This window comes from Panthera tigris, chromosome D4 (genome assembly GCF_018350195.1).
Source record: "Panthera tigris isolate Pti1 chromosome D4, P.tigris_Pti1_mat1.1, whole genome shotgun sequence".
In the NCBI taxonomy this organism is placed as follows: Eukaryota; Metazoa; Chordata; class Mammalia; order Carnivora; family Felidae; genus Panthera; species Panthera tigris.
The window spans coordinates 41,959,150-41,973,635 of NC_056672.1; the positions used below are offsets into that span (position 1 = coordinate 41,959,150).

At 36.0% G+C, this 14,486-nt stretch overlaps 1 protein-coding gene across 2 annotated transcripts in view; it reads left to right on the forward strand.

Annotated features, from left to right (window-relative positions):
* CNTLN (centlein) overlaps positions 1-14,486 on the forward strand; it is a 307,277-nt gene that overhangs the window by 206,742 nt on the left and 86,049 nt on the right. The window contains exons 16-18 of one of the 2 annotated variants that reach the window (XM_007098529.3): positions 5,304-5,484; positions 9,471-9,564; positions 9,645-9,868. In XM_007098529.3, coding sequence (XP_007098591.2) covers positions 5,304-5,484; positions 9,471-9,564; positions 9,645-9,868 — 499 coding nt within the window. The remainder of the gene's footprint in view (positions 1-5,303; positions 5,485-9,470; positions 9,565-9,644; positions 9,869-14,486) is intronic. The other variant, XM_042964431.1, reaches the window with a different exon arrangement.

A 14,486-nucleotide genomic window follows, 5' to 3' on the forward strand; every position in this document is an offset into this window, starting at 1 on the left:
GGAGACTGATGGGTAAGAATTCTTAACTTCTGCCAGCTTGTGTCCCAGAATCCAGAATCTGTCAGCTGCAGCATCCCTGGAGTGAGTCGTGATGGTCCCTTCACAGGTTGCCAAAACTGTAGGGGCAGAAATGTTTTCCCTTCTTCCTTAAGTCTAGAGTCTTTGGTCTAATAATGAAATTGATATAAGACAGATTAACAGGAAAAAGTTTAATAACATGTATACCTCTTATTTATATGGGAGAGACCCAGGAAAACTGAGTAACTCCCCCAAATGACTGATGCCATCACCTTGAAACTATCTTCAGCTAAAGACAAAAGATGTTGAGGGTGAGGAGTCTGTCATAGGAGGTTATCAGGAAAAGCACAGTATACAAGGGTAAAGTTGTTATGCAGATTTAAGCCCTTGTCTTAGCCATTGGTAAGAGTTTCTAGGGATTTAGAGTCCTCTATCTCTTGCTGGTATAGTGAGGAAGGCATCCTTACAATTAGGAGATTTCTTAATCAGAGACATAGAACTGAAATTTATCTTAAAATGTCTTTCTCAAACTTGTTTGCATCTATTAGATTTATCTGAATTTTATAAAGATTCCAAAGCTCAGATGTGAGGTTTTCCAATTGGATGGGGGCCACCAAATGTGGGGCAGCCCCATTGGGTGGAAACTGGGGGTATAGGTGGTAAAAGAATTCACTCAAGGCAGAACAAAAGAGAGAGATGTTTACTGAATACCCCACAAGGGAGCAGCAGGCAGGACAGCAAAGGAGAGACTGTCTCCCACAAGACAATGGTGGGGGGCTGTAGTTAAATGGGGAAGGTGAGGAGATATGGGAATGTATGGAATTTTCCTTTTTTGGTACCCGTGTCCAAGTGTAAGTAGCCCATTGGTCAGCTAGGGCTTACATATATCTTGGGTGGGTTGCCTAATGGGCCTATTTGTATTCAGCCGGGGGTTTGGGGGTCACTGTGGGCCCTTCATCCTCACTCAGATTTCTTTTGTTCAGGTTGGTTGCCTGAAAGCAGCCTCTACATAGGCCACACCCCAGAATAATTAAATCATAACTTCTGTGGTGGGATGCAAGCTTTGTAAAAGGACTCTTGCACAAAGAGTCATGACACCGAGGCTTTTCTTACCAGAAAGCGAGTTTATTTGTGCTGACATGGGCTCAGAGAGTTTGTACCTGACAAGCTAAGCCCTGAATGCCACGTGGTGTAGTCTTTTATGCATTTTCTATTTCTTTGTCTCCCATATATGGGTAACGCATAAACATACAGGCTGATTGGGTGCTCTCATGTTACAGGGACCTGAGGGACGTCACATATGCACACAGCCAGGTTGCCCTCCCTTATCTTGAGGTCTTTTCGTACCATATTCCTGAGGGAGGGGATTCTACCACAGGTTCACTATTTTTTAAGCTCTCCAGCTGATTCCAATATGTAGACAAGTTTGGTGACCACTCTTTTGTTTTTGTTTTTCAACTGTTTGTTTATTTTTGAGAGAGAGAGAAAGGGCATGTGTGAGTGCAAGTGGGGGAGGAGCAAAAAGAGAGGGAGACAGAGAAACTGAAGTAGGCTCTGCACTGACAGCAGAGAGCCCCATGCAGGGGCTTGAACTCACAAACCATGAGATCATGACCAGAGCCAAAGTTGGACTTTCAACCCACTGAGCCACCCAGGTGCCCCAGGAGCCACTGTTTTAAATGATCATTGGGTCAAGCCCTCGTCTTCAGACAGGTAAAAAAACAAACAAACAAACAAACAAACAAAAAAAAAAACCTTGAAAACAAATTGATGAAGGTGAGGAAGAAGGATTAATCTGCATTCCCATTTCTTTTTGACCCCTAAGGTTTTCTTCCTTGTTCTCAAAAGCCATTAGAGATAAAATCCTACTCAGCTTAAAACCCACTAATCATTTATCTGTCTTCAAGGAAATCCTAGTTTCAGCTAATTATATCTCACCAGTTGATACTACCACACTCTTCATAATAGAAGTGGTGCAGTTTACTCATGCGTGAGTATGTATGTGTGAATAGATACATGAAAGCTAAGTAACACAGTTCTAATTTCATCGTATTGGTACACGTGCAGATGGTCACATATTTTGGGAGATCAATCATACAATATCTCTTAAAACATAAGATTGTCATTTAAGTTGCTTAGCAGTGAACTTGATTTTACATTGTGAGGATTAAGTGTTATATTTCCTGCCTGACAGAACACTCTCAGGAATCACTCAGCTGCAAATAATACTCAAACAATTAGAAATCCCACAGTGGACCTTCAGGACTTTAGAACATTCTATTTCTTTTAGCTTTTCATAGTCTGAAATATAAGAAATTTACTTGAATGCTGAGAAAAGCAGAACTTTGTCCTTAATATATGAATATAAAATACTTTATTATATAATTATGACCTTGTTAGTATTTATATATTTATGACTATTTATCTTTCATAGTTGAGCAGTATTACAAAAACATGCTATCAAATGACAAAAATAATACAGTTTAGAAATGAGTGTGAAGTCCTTCATTCAAGTGAAAACAATCCATGGAATGAAGGAGTACACTGCCTAGCAATCTATGGTGCACTCTTCCTAAGGGTTTTGGGCAAGAAGGAGTTTTATAGAAGAAGCAATGCAGAAACAGGGCATAGTTGGCTGGGAGGTTAGGGATTGATTGGTTGGCTGGGAGGTTAGGGATTGATTGATTGATTGATTGATTGATTGATTTTTATATGACCAGTATGTCCTGGTCTGTAGAGTAAAGTAAGTTAGCTAAAGCTGTGTTGGAGGGTTGTGATTGGTGTGTATCAGGTTTCCTCGACAGTGAGGAGTTCTGTATAGACGTTGTTTTGTGTGACCTGTCACGCATTTCTGCCCAGATCTGCACGTACACAATCATGGGGGGCTTTGTTGGCTTTCCATATCTGGCCTCAGGATTGGAACTGGCCCTTCTGTTTCTGATGCCAGGAGGGATTAACTTGCCTCTCCTCCTTGAGCCAGACCATGCTGGCCCCCTGGAATGGATCAGGGAGGGAAGAGGACTATGCAGACACCCAGCCTCCTAAGATTGTGAGATATGATAAGAGAAACAGAGAAAAACCAGCTCGCTCTGGACTGCACTTAGGCAAACTTAATGACTAATCATAAATCACACATGGGTAGTATATATATTGCCCTGGCTGGAATAGCTAGTTGGAAGTCTTACCTGAGGGGAGGACGCTGGCCCAGGACCCTCAATCACCCAGGACCCTCAACTGAGCCTCCAACCTGGCAGTTCATTGCAGGGCTTCCCTAGCCAGAAAGTTGGATATTGTGAGTACATGATTTGATGTATTAAACCTTCTTTGTTCTTCTCTATACTTCTCTCCCTCTTTATGTTTACTATAGTTGCTTAATTCCTTATATTTCCTTTCCCTTATAATTAATAAAGCTTTCTTCCATGAAACAAAAAGTTCAGCTATTGCAAATTACTATTATTCAGAACAGGTGTTTACTATAAATGCAGCTCACTTAGTTCAGATTTCTGATAGAGGCCAGGCCACTGGCACAGCCTGCATTTTGTGGGTCCTGATACACAAATAACTTATCAATGCCCAATTCAGTGATGGGTGATTTTCAGGAAGAGTTGTTCATACCTTGAAAAACAGAATTTCAACAAACCATGTTTATCAAACTTGTGGATAACATGACATGAGAAAGGGGTAAAAAGTACTTTACAAAATAGAATAAAAATCCCCAAAGATAGCAATAGACTGGGAAGATAGAGTTACACAGAAGACTACAGGGTCCATTACTTAGCTGGAAAAGCCAGTTGCTCAACTATACAATGGGGAAAATATGGGACTTTGCAATAGTATACATAAAAATATTTTAGGAAGTTTTAATTAAATCTTGTTTGAGTCTACAGTACAATGTACATTCCAGAAAGCTTGCATAATTTTAGTCTGCATCTACCAGAAATTGTACTAAGTAATTCACATAGTATCCTTGGAATATGAAATTGAATTCTGGACATAATGCTCCATCAAGATAAGGTGGAGTGACCAGGGTGAAAAAACATCTCAAAAGCACACATAATAGGAATGTTTGAATAAGCTAGGGATGTTTTTTTACGAGATGTTTCAAGCATCAAATGACCATATCCAAATATTTAAGAGATCATCCATGTGGAAAAGGAATTAGACTTATTTGAATGTTCTACTCAACCTCAGCACTTTCAATCAATCTTCCTTCTCATTAATACAAACTATTAACATAATTTTACTTATTTTCTTGTTATCTGAACCCACCCCTTTAGGATGAAAGCTGCATAAGGGCAGAGATATCTGTCTCCTTTATTCCTTGTACTTTATCCTTTGTGCTTAGAAGAGTGCCTGGCACATAATTGGTGCTTAGCAATGAATGATGAATGGACATTTTACTGAATGATGAGTGGACATAAGAGATGGAACTGAGATCAGTGGGTGAAAGCCTTGGAGATTCAAAACTTGTCTCAGACTCAGGGAAAACTTTCCTGTGAGAAACGTTAAAGCTTTCTGCCCTGGCCCAGAAAGTAGTAAGTGCTCCAATCCTGGCAGCATTAAAACATGTGCTTCCCAAGTTAGCGCTTAGTGGAAATACTACAGAAGTGGCACTACCAGGCATTTGGTACTAGATATTCTAATTTGTTGATGAGATTTTACAATTTTGTAAAACACTTCCTTTTGGCATTTACTTTCTTTTCATTTAGATGGCAAGTAAATAAGACGTTGAATTGTTTTTCAATAGGCATACTCTTTTTCTTTGCTAGATACACTTTTCAAATATGGTATACCTAAGGGAATTGTAATAAAGAGGATATTTGGTTGTGAAAAAAATCAGGATCACTGATGCAATATAACATTTATCAGGTGAAGAAACATGGTCCAGAGACAGTAAGTAACTGAAAGGGCCATATAGTCAGAACTCTAGTCCCAGGCCAGTGCTTGCTTAAGGCTGTTCATTCTACTGCAGTAGTAGGTCTCTGTGTGAGTGGTGTTCAAATTCAGTCACCAATGTGGATGTCCCATCAGGTTAATTAAAGAAGTCCTACTTATTTATTCGTCTTAGTAAGTTTGAGGTCATGTACAGAATTAACAGAAATCACAGACTGTAAAACATGTTTAGACTAATTTTTTTCTTAATTTAGAGGACCAGTAAATGTTCAAATTAAACTTCTAGCTTTAAGTGCAATATGTGCTAGAACAGTATTTGATCTTGAACTTAAAATAGGTACATTTAACAACTCTTCTTCTTGCGTTTCATATTCCCCACTTTTTCCCAAAAGCAGTGATCCCGAAGCGCAGACCTCTCAAAATTTAGGAACAATTATTGTAGAAACATCCCAGAAAATAAGTGCTATAGAAGATGGAAGAGACCAGAAACAAAGTGACCAAACAGAAGGTAGCCAAACGCAAGGAAAAGATATGGTACGAATATATTCAAACACAGATGGCAAGACCCCAAAGGTATATGACACAGTGTTCCTTGATTATAAGCTATGTTTTTAATTTTATCTTATGTTTCATAACTTATTTTTGTTGCTAATAATTTAATTTGCATCCTTAAAAAATTTTTTTTCTGTGAAGTATATGGTGAAAATACTCAACTTTTTAATAATTTCTTAAGAAGACTAGTTAGGAATCACAAGACTCAAGGAACAATATGATTGGTGAGTTTTATGAGTTTTAATTCTGCCTCATATATCCCAGCCTGGATGCTGAATAAACCTGCCACCTGGAAACACTTTCATCAAATGATGAAAGGCCCCAATAAAACCCTGTTCTCTCTTGTTAAAGGACCAAGAAAGGGGCAGCCAAGCAAGATAGAAAATTTTTACACAGTAATCACCCTACTCTACCCAAATACCACAGAAAAAATTGCAAACCTACCTCTACTCACATTGATAAAGACCTAGTGGGGAACCTAGGCTTTTACTCTCACCTGGCTCTAAGGAGTCACCCCCAACTTCTCCTCCACCCATCAGGGTGGTGTTAGAGAAGACAAAATGAGGAGCCAATGGTAATGACTCCCTGCCATCTTGTCATCAGAGGCCATATAAGGAGCTAGACATCTGAGTTCATCCATCAGTGAAAAGATAACCCTCTCCCTTCCTTGCAGGGTGATTTCAAAGGCCAAGGGCAGAGATGGGGACTGTCACACCTCCTGTATCTATAAAGCCTCTCACTCCCCACTCCCCACTTTGTCATTGGACTCTAAGTGAGGAGCAGAAACAAGTCCATGCTCCGTCTCCCAGGCAGGATGGCATCAACCTTTGGGAAATTTGAACTTTCACCTCCACCAAGCAGTAATGAGGTGCTCCTCCCAACCTCTTTGGTGGGGACTTCCCATTCCCAGTTGGCAGTAATGAGGTGGTGCTCCCTTGCTCCACCAATGTGCTATAAGAGGAGGCCTGCTAGAAGAAATAAATAAGATCCAGAGTCTTAAAATAAAATAGGCAAAATGTCCAGGATACAATGGAAAATTACTCATTATAGCAAGAAATCAGAAAAACCTCAACTTGAATGAAAAGACAATCAACAGAAGCCAATAACAGGATGACACAGATGTTGGAACTACATGACAAGCATTTTAAAGAAGACATTATAAAAATGCTTCAACAAACTGTCACAAACAGACTTGAAACAAATGAAAAAATAGAACATCTCAAGAATGCAATGGAAAGTCTCAGCAAAGAAATAGAAGATATAAAAAAAGAACCAAATGAAATTTTAATAAGAAATAAGTATTTTGTGAAGATTGTGACATCAATTCCTACCACTCAGTGTCAAGACTGATTACAACAAACGCCCACCATGAGAGGAAGAAAGGTTTATTTTTTACATAATGGAATACAGAATCTAGAATGAATTCACAAGTATAAACAACTGATTTTTGACAGAGAGGCAAAAGCAATTCAATAGAGGAAGGAAGGTCTTTTCAATAAATAATGCTGGAGTAATTAATTGGATATCCCTAGACAAGAAAATGAACCTATATCTGAACCTCACACCTTGTGCAAAAATTAGCTTGCAGTGGATCACAGATATAAGTGTATAACATTAAATCATAAAAATTTTAGAGGGAAACATAAGGAAAAATCTTCAGAACTTTGGGCTTGCTGAATAATTTTTAGAGATGATATCAAAAGCATGATCCCTAAAAGAAATTATCAATAAGTTAGACATCATTAAAATTAAGAAATTTTGCTCCATGAAAGGACCTCTTTAGAGGATAAAAAGACATGCTATAGACTGGAAGGAAGTATTACAAACCACATATGTCACAAATGACTCATACTTCTTATATATAAAGATTTTGTTGGGAAACAACAGAATTCTGGCAAGGATGCAGAGAAACTGGATCTCACATATAATAATATAAAGTGGTACCCCACTCTGAGAAACAACTGGCAGTTTCTTTAAAAGAAAAAAAAAAGAAAAGAACAAATCATACACATCATACAACCCCAACTATTTCTCTCTTGGACACTTATCCCAGAGAAATGAAAATCTTCGTTTACCCCAAAATCCTATATATGAATGGTCATAACAACTTTATTTCTAATACCTGAAGAACTGACAACAACCAAAATTTTCTTCCATAGTTGAATGGTAAATTGTGATACATCCATTCCATGTAATACTACTCAGCAAAAAAAAAAAAAAAGATGCAAATTATTGATACATACTATATCCTAGGTTTGCTTCTTCAAATTTCTCATCTTGAGTTCCTTGAGTTTCCTTTAACATTTTTCCATATTAAAAAGACACTTTAAGTGTGCTGATTTCAAAGTTTAAAATTTTTAAAATTTTTTCTGAAATTTTAGTAAGTAATAATACTAGAAATGTTTCTTTTTAATTTAGATCCAGTTAACTTGATATCAGGTCTGGTGACGAATACTGGTAATTTGGTAGTTCTGTCTGGGACATTTTTATAGTGTCATGACTGGCTCTTAAGGCCTAATATAGCAATGAAACATTTAAAAATATATATATCTGATATACTGGTTCTAAAAAAGTTCAAATGAGGCATTTCAAAAACATTTTGAGAATGAAACAAGTTCAAAGGAAAAGTAATTGGTTTAAAGGAAAACCCTATCTTAGATAAAATATTGGGCTCATTGCCAAAGTAACACTGGATAAAATTTATTTTTTTTCTACCATTTTTATTATAATTATTTTTTCTGGAATTGGGATCTCTGAAAAAAAATCCTTTTTTAAAAGAATTTTCTAGATTGGTAATGTACCTGTTTCCCAGCCAATAAATTCTTAGATATGACCACATATTTTAGTAGTATGATTTATAATACTTTAGAAACATGTTCCTATTTAAATTTTTGCTTTGGAGAAGCGTTTTTAAAATTTTTTAATCTGCTGGCATCTCTAATTACAAATCTGAAATTCCTGGGGCAATGATAAGAAAAAAATTTTTTTTTAATTTGTGTTTCAAAATATCAAAACACTATCTTATGTTTCTGGTATAGTAAAGGTAAAAAGCAGACTCAATATAATATGAATAGTATAATTCCATTTTTGTTCATTCTCCAGAATAACCTAGATGAAAATATCCTAAAATTTTGACCATGGTTATTTCCAGGCAATAGGCTTTCTGGTCACTTAATTTCTTTTCCTGCATTTATGGATATTTTTTTCCCCAGAGAACACATATCATTTTGAATAATGGTATATAGAGCTTTACATATACACATACAATGAAAAATACTAAAAATATATAAAGCATTAGATAGTTTCTAGGAGTCCTGATATTCAATAAATCCTTGTGTAAATGGGCTATAAAACTCTATCCATATCCCAGAATGGAATGCTGACTGTGACAAGTAAATTAATTTTTTTCTTTTACCTTTGACTCCCTTTCCTCACTTCTCCTACCCTCTCCCCTGCCTCCAATCCTTTTTAAAATTGGTGAAATATTTTGGAACAAAAGTCATGTCTTCATTTTAGAATGTCCTGAGGAAAACATACAATTTAAAGGAAAGTTACTTTATTACCATCAGCATTTGTCAGCTTTATTTGTCAGAAGGGATTAATCAGTCTCCATGCAACAGATAACAGTATTTGACAAAAGGACCTAGGTTCCCAGAGAATAAGATATTAAATTATTCTTATTTTATTTTTGTTGTTTTTACTGTATTTACTCCTGGATTTTAAAACTGTCCACAGGTTAAATTCCTACTAATTCAGGGTTGATTGTATTTGTATCTTCTGCCTGCTAGTTGATAACTCAACTTTAATGCACATTTATGTTCATTTATAAGTTCTTGGTATCAATTATAGAATTTGTTTAGATTTTTTTGAGTTTGCATAAATAAATATATATATATATATTTTTTAATAAATATATTTTTAGGTAAAGAAATATTATTTACTATATTCATTCACTTGAAGTTGTTATTGAGTAATAATGTAATTTTTATTAAAACTTTCAAATTTAGGATTATTTTCATTGCAAGAATGCCAGAAAGCCAACTTTTCAAAAGAAGAATGGTAATATACAAAAGAGTTCTCATACAACAGTTCCTACCAGAGGTAAGAATGTATATGAAATTAACAATGTCTTTTTAATTTAATGTATTTTTAAAAATATTATGAACATTCTTTTTGTATAGTTAACAGAGAAAAGTGGAAAGATATAACTTCCCAGAAGTCAAATAGCAATATTATTTTATTACGAGAACGTATTGTATCTTTACAACAACAAAACAGCATACTTCATAATGCCAAAAAAACAGCGGAATTGTCTGTAAAAGAATATAAAGAAATAAATGAAAAACTCCTTCAGCAGCAACAAGTATCTGATCAACGATATCAGACAAGCAGACAGACAATAAAGGTAAAGGAACCTTAAAAATCAATTATAATAGACTATATTATCAAGGTGGATATTTTGTTTTACATGTGTTGTTCTTGTTCATTGTTGTATTATAACATTTTAAGGACAGGCTTCATTAATGCATTTATCTCACTTAATTTGCGCATGTCTAAAACTTAGAATTTATCATTATAAATCAAATTATTAAATAGTAATTGCCTCAGTTCCTCTTTACAAATACTAGTATAAAATGTGAAGAATTTAACATAAATATCTATTTTAATGTGTTCTTATAATTTACCTATGCTTTTTGAATTGAGTTTTCTGCAATAATTTGTAGACACATTATAACTTACTGCTGGTTATCATAATTTAATCTTAAAGCACATGGAAAGGAAAAGATTGTTCCTTAAGTCTCCGTTCTTAAAGGTATTTGCTTGTATAAAAAATGTTTTGTTGAAAATTTGTCAGAATTCATCAATGTAGAAAGTAATTTTTATTTTTATTTTTTTATTTTTTTTAATGTCTATTTATTTTTGAGACAGAGAGAGACAGAGCATGAATGGGGGAGGGTCAGAGAGAGGGAGACACAGAATCTGAAACAGGCTCCAGGCTCTGAGCTGGCAGCACAGAGCCCCATGCAGGGCTCGAACTCACAGACTGTGAAATCATGACCTGAGCCGAAGTCGGCTGCTTAACCGACTGAGCCACCCAGGCGCCCCTAGAAAGTAATTTTTAAATCACTGTCATACATAATTTTAAATTATGCTTAAATTTTCTACTTCTAATATCTAGTGTTTTGATTCAAGCAATACTTTGTAAATGTTTTAATTATAAAGGATTACTATTATAGTAGTTATATTAATAAGAACTGTCTCTGGCTTCATTCCCAAAGTAGCCTAATAAACCAGATCTGACCCATGTTCCAAACTTACACTCAGAGTTACTTTCTACCATCTGGATTTTAAAAATTTATTAAGACTTATTTTCTGACCTAACAAATAGTAGGTATGGCAGAATGTTCCATGTGCACTTGAAAACAATGTGTATTCTGCTGTTGTTGGATTGAGTGTTCTCTATATATCTATTGAGTCTAGTTGGTTAATAATGATGTTCAACTCTTCGATATTCTTGCTGATTTTCTGTCTAGGTCTGTCAGTTATGGAGAGTGAAGTATTTAAATCACCCACTATTAATTTTTTTATAATAACTTTAATGACATATAATTCACATACCATAAAATTCTCTTATTTAATTCAATGGTTGTTACAATATAGACAAAATTGTGCAACTATTACCAAAATCAATTTTAGAACATTTTCCTAACTTCATAAAGGTATCCTGTACCTTTTATCCATCATCCTTCTCCCATCTCTGCTAGCTCTCTGCAACTACTAACCTACACTCTGTCTATATAGTTGTATGGGCAGAAAAAATTTTCCTTCTTCCCTTCTAGGTTCTTTGGCTTGTCTAATAATTAAATCGTCATAAAACAGATTAATAGAAGAAAAAAAATTTAATTTCATGTATATGCAAGCCCCATAAAAAAATGAGACCCAAAAGGCAGCTAGATAATTGAAGTTTATATAACATCCTGAGCTAAGGAAAGGGGTGGAGGTGTGGGATACAAAGGGAGGGAGGACTTTCACAGGAAATCTAGAGGAGATGTTTGGAAAACAAAGGTTGTTCTGTTATGTAAATAAATTTCTTAGGTAAAGAAGTATTTCTGATAATATCTCTCTTCCTGGTAAGACTTGCTTTCCAGTGTAAATTTAGGCAATTGAAAGGAATGGATAAAGAGTTTTTCTTGAATCTGCTGGGTTTTGGTTGCCTTTAGCTCAAAACAATCCTTATACCAAAGAGACATATCTTGGGGTGGCAGAATCTGCTTCCCTTCAAGATTTGCCTATCCAGACATTTCATACAGATGGAATCTTAGAATATGTGGCTTTTGGTGTCTGGCATCTTTCGCTTCTCATAATGTTTTAAACATTCATCCACGTTGTAACATGTATCACTATTAGCATAAAGGTTTTGATGATTATTCCTCCATAAAAGAAATTTAAAAACAAGCAAACATTATTGGGAATCAGCATCTTCATAGCACTTTGTGCAGAACCTAATCTTCTAAGTAAGGATCCATGTAATAATTCTAAGACACTTGATGGATCAAGGGAGTCACAAATTTTCTGATGAAGTTTTGGGGTGATGGTGGGGTGGTCTGGAGCCAGCAAGCAAGCAAGAATTCTTGAAGACATCTTTGATGCAAAAAGGTGATTTTACTAAAGCATGGGGACAGGACCCATGGGCAGGAAGAACTGCATGGGGTTGTGACAGTAACTCATTATATACCCTCAGGTTGGGAGGGGGTCAAGGATAGGGTAAGTCTCTAAGGAATTTTGGGAGCAAGGTTTCCAGGACCTTCAGGGGCTAGCTGTTGCTAGGAAAATGCCATTTATTACCATTTAATAAAACCTCAGTCATGAGACCCTTTAGATGCATATCTGGGGGCCATATGCTTGGAGTATGATTGCCAGCATATATCTTGGGGGAGTTGAGATAATGGAAGTTGACTTACAAGGTCCTTGAGGTTGGGATAATGTTAAGCTAAGGTTCTCTTTTGTCCCTGGCAAACTGTCATCATCGAGGCAGCTGAGCTCCTGGAGGACGGTCACTCTGCCCGGTTCAAGGCCTTGTCAATGGGCTGTAGGCAGTAAGGGAATTTAATTTTTAATTTGCCTTAGTTTCCCACATCACCATGGCAAGTACTTAAACCCCTTTCCTTTGTTCTTGGGCAGCCAGGAGTGTCCAAAGAATATCACTCAGATCCCACCTGGGGTGGTGGGGTGGGGAGGAGGTGCTAGCTTGTGCTTTACCCCTCAGCCTGCCTCATGCTCCCTCATCATTTTCTAAGCCATATGTTCCTTGGAGATCAAATAAAAGCATATTACATGAAAACTACAAAGCATTTTTTGAGACTTTCTATGTACATTGAGGAATGCTTATAATGCCTCTAGGAAATTCTGGAAATTAACCAAAGACTTGCAACAGTCTAGGGAGTGTTCTTCAAGAAAAACAGCTGAATCTAAATAAGAACAGGACACTGTGTGGCATTTTAATTTGCTTTGGTCCCATTCCCTGCTATCCTAGCTCAGCAGTATCCTGGGAATAAAGATGGTTCATGTCCCCCATGCAGCCTGGCAACTACCAGAAGAAACAGAATGGAACTAGAGCCCCTGCAAAGCCTGATTCCCAAATAGTTGTCATCATTTGACCTGTCTGATGCTTTCCTGGAAGACCCCAGTTGAAAAGCTGACTCTGATCCCAGTCATTGTGAGCAGCCTTCTTAGCAGGTTTGGTGGGTTTGGGATTGTCAAAACAATTACAGGCAAGTGTTTTAACTTCAAGCTGCCTGAGGTGATAGATTCCAGTTAAGGTCAAACAGTATATTAACCAAATAGCTTAAAAGGAAAACTGGGAAATGAGATGTCCATAAAAGTTTCAAAAGGCTATGACATCTTCCTGGGAATCTGGAGGACACATACATTCATAGAGCTTTGTGAATACTCAGGTAAGAAATGAGAAAGCCTAAGTACTTGCCTCTGTCTTACATAAGGCTTTGTGCAAGAGGATAGTAAATATTAAGGCAGTATTGTTCATAGCAGCATTACTAATAATAAGCAAAAGGTAGAAATAACCTAAATGTCCATTAGTTGTTGAAAGTATAAATTGTGGTATATACATACAATGGAATATTATTAAACCATAAAAAATAATGAGTATTGATATGTGTTACAACATGGGTGCAACTTAAAAACATATTTAGTGAAAGAAGCAAGTTAGAAAAGACCACATATTTTGTGATTCCATATATATGAAATACCCAGAATAGGTAAATCTATAGAGACAGAAAGTAGATTCATGTTTGCTTTGGGCTGGGGGTAAAGAAGAATATGGTAGCAGTTGCTGAAGTATGTGGGTTTCTTCTTAAAGTGATGAAAATGTTCTAAAATCGACTTTGATAGTGGTTGAACGTATCTGTGAATATATACTGGAAAACCATTGAATTTTACACTTTAAATGGGTGAATAATGTGGTATGTGAATTATATATCAGTAAAACTCTTTTTAATGTTAGTTTTAAATGGGAAAATATACCAACAAATAGTAGTATCTGCATGGCTTTTACTGAACAATACATTCATGGTTGACAGAATAATATAATAAAAATCATTCTCCATTCAAATTAATAAAACCTACTACCAACATAACAATTATTTATGTAATAAATAATGGTAAAGTGTAATAGCTATATAACATTTTAATCATTTTTTATGTTTATTTATTTATTTTGAGAGACAGAGAGAGCACATGCACAAGCTGGGGAGGAGCAGAGAGAGAGAAGGAGAGAGAATCCTAAGCAGTCTCCAAAGCCTGGCAGAGGGCTCAATCTCATGAACCATGAGATCATGACCTGAGTTGAAATCAAGGGTTAGATGCTTAACTGACTGAGCCACCCAGGCACCCCTAACACTTTTAGATGTATAGAACCTACTGTTAGACAAAGCACTTAACTTCAATTATTATTAAATTCAACAAAGTAAAATATAGTTAAAGTTAATTTTCCTAAAATTAACTTC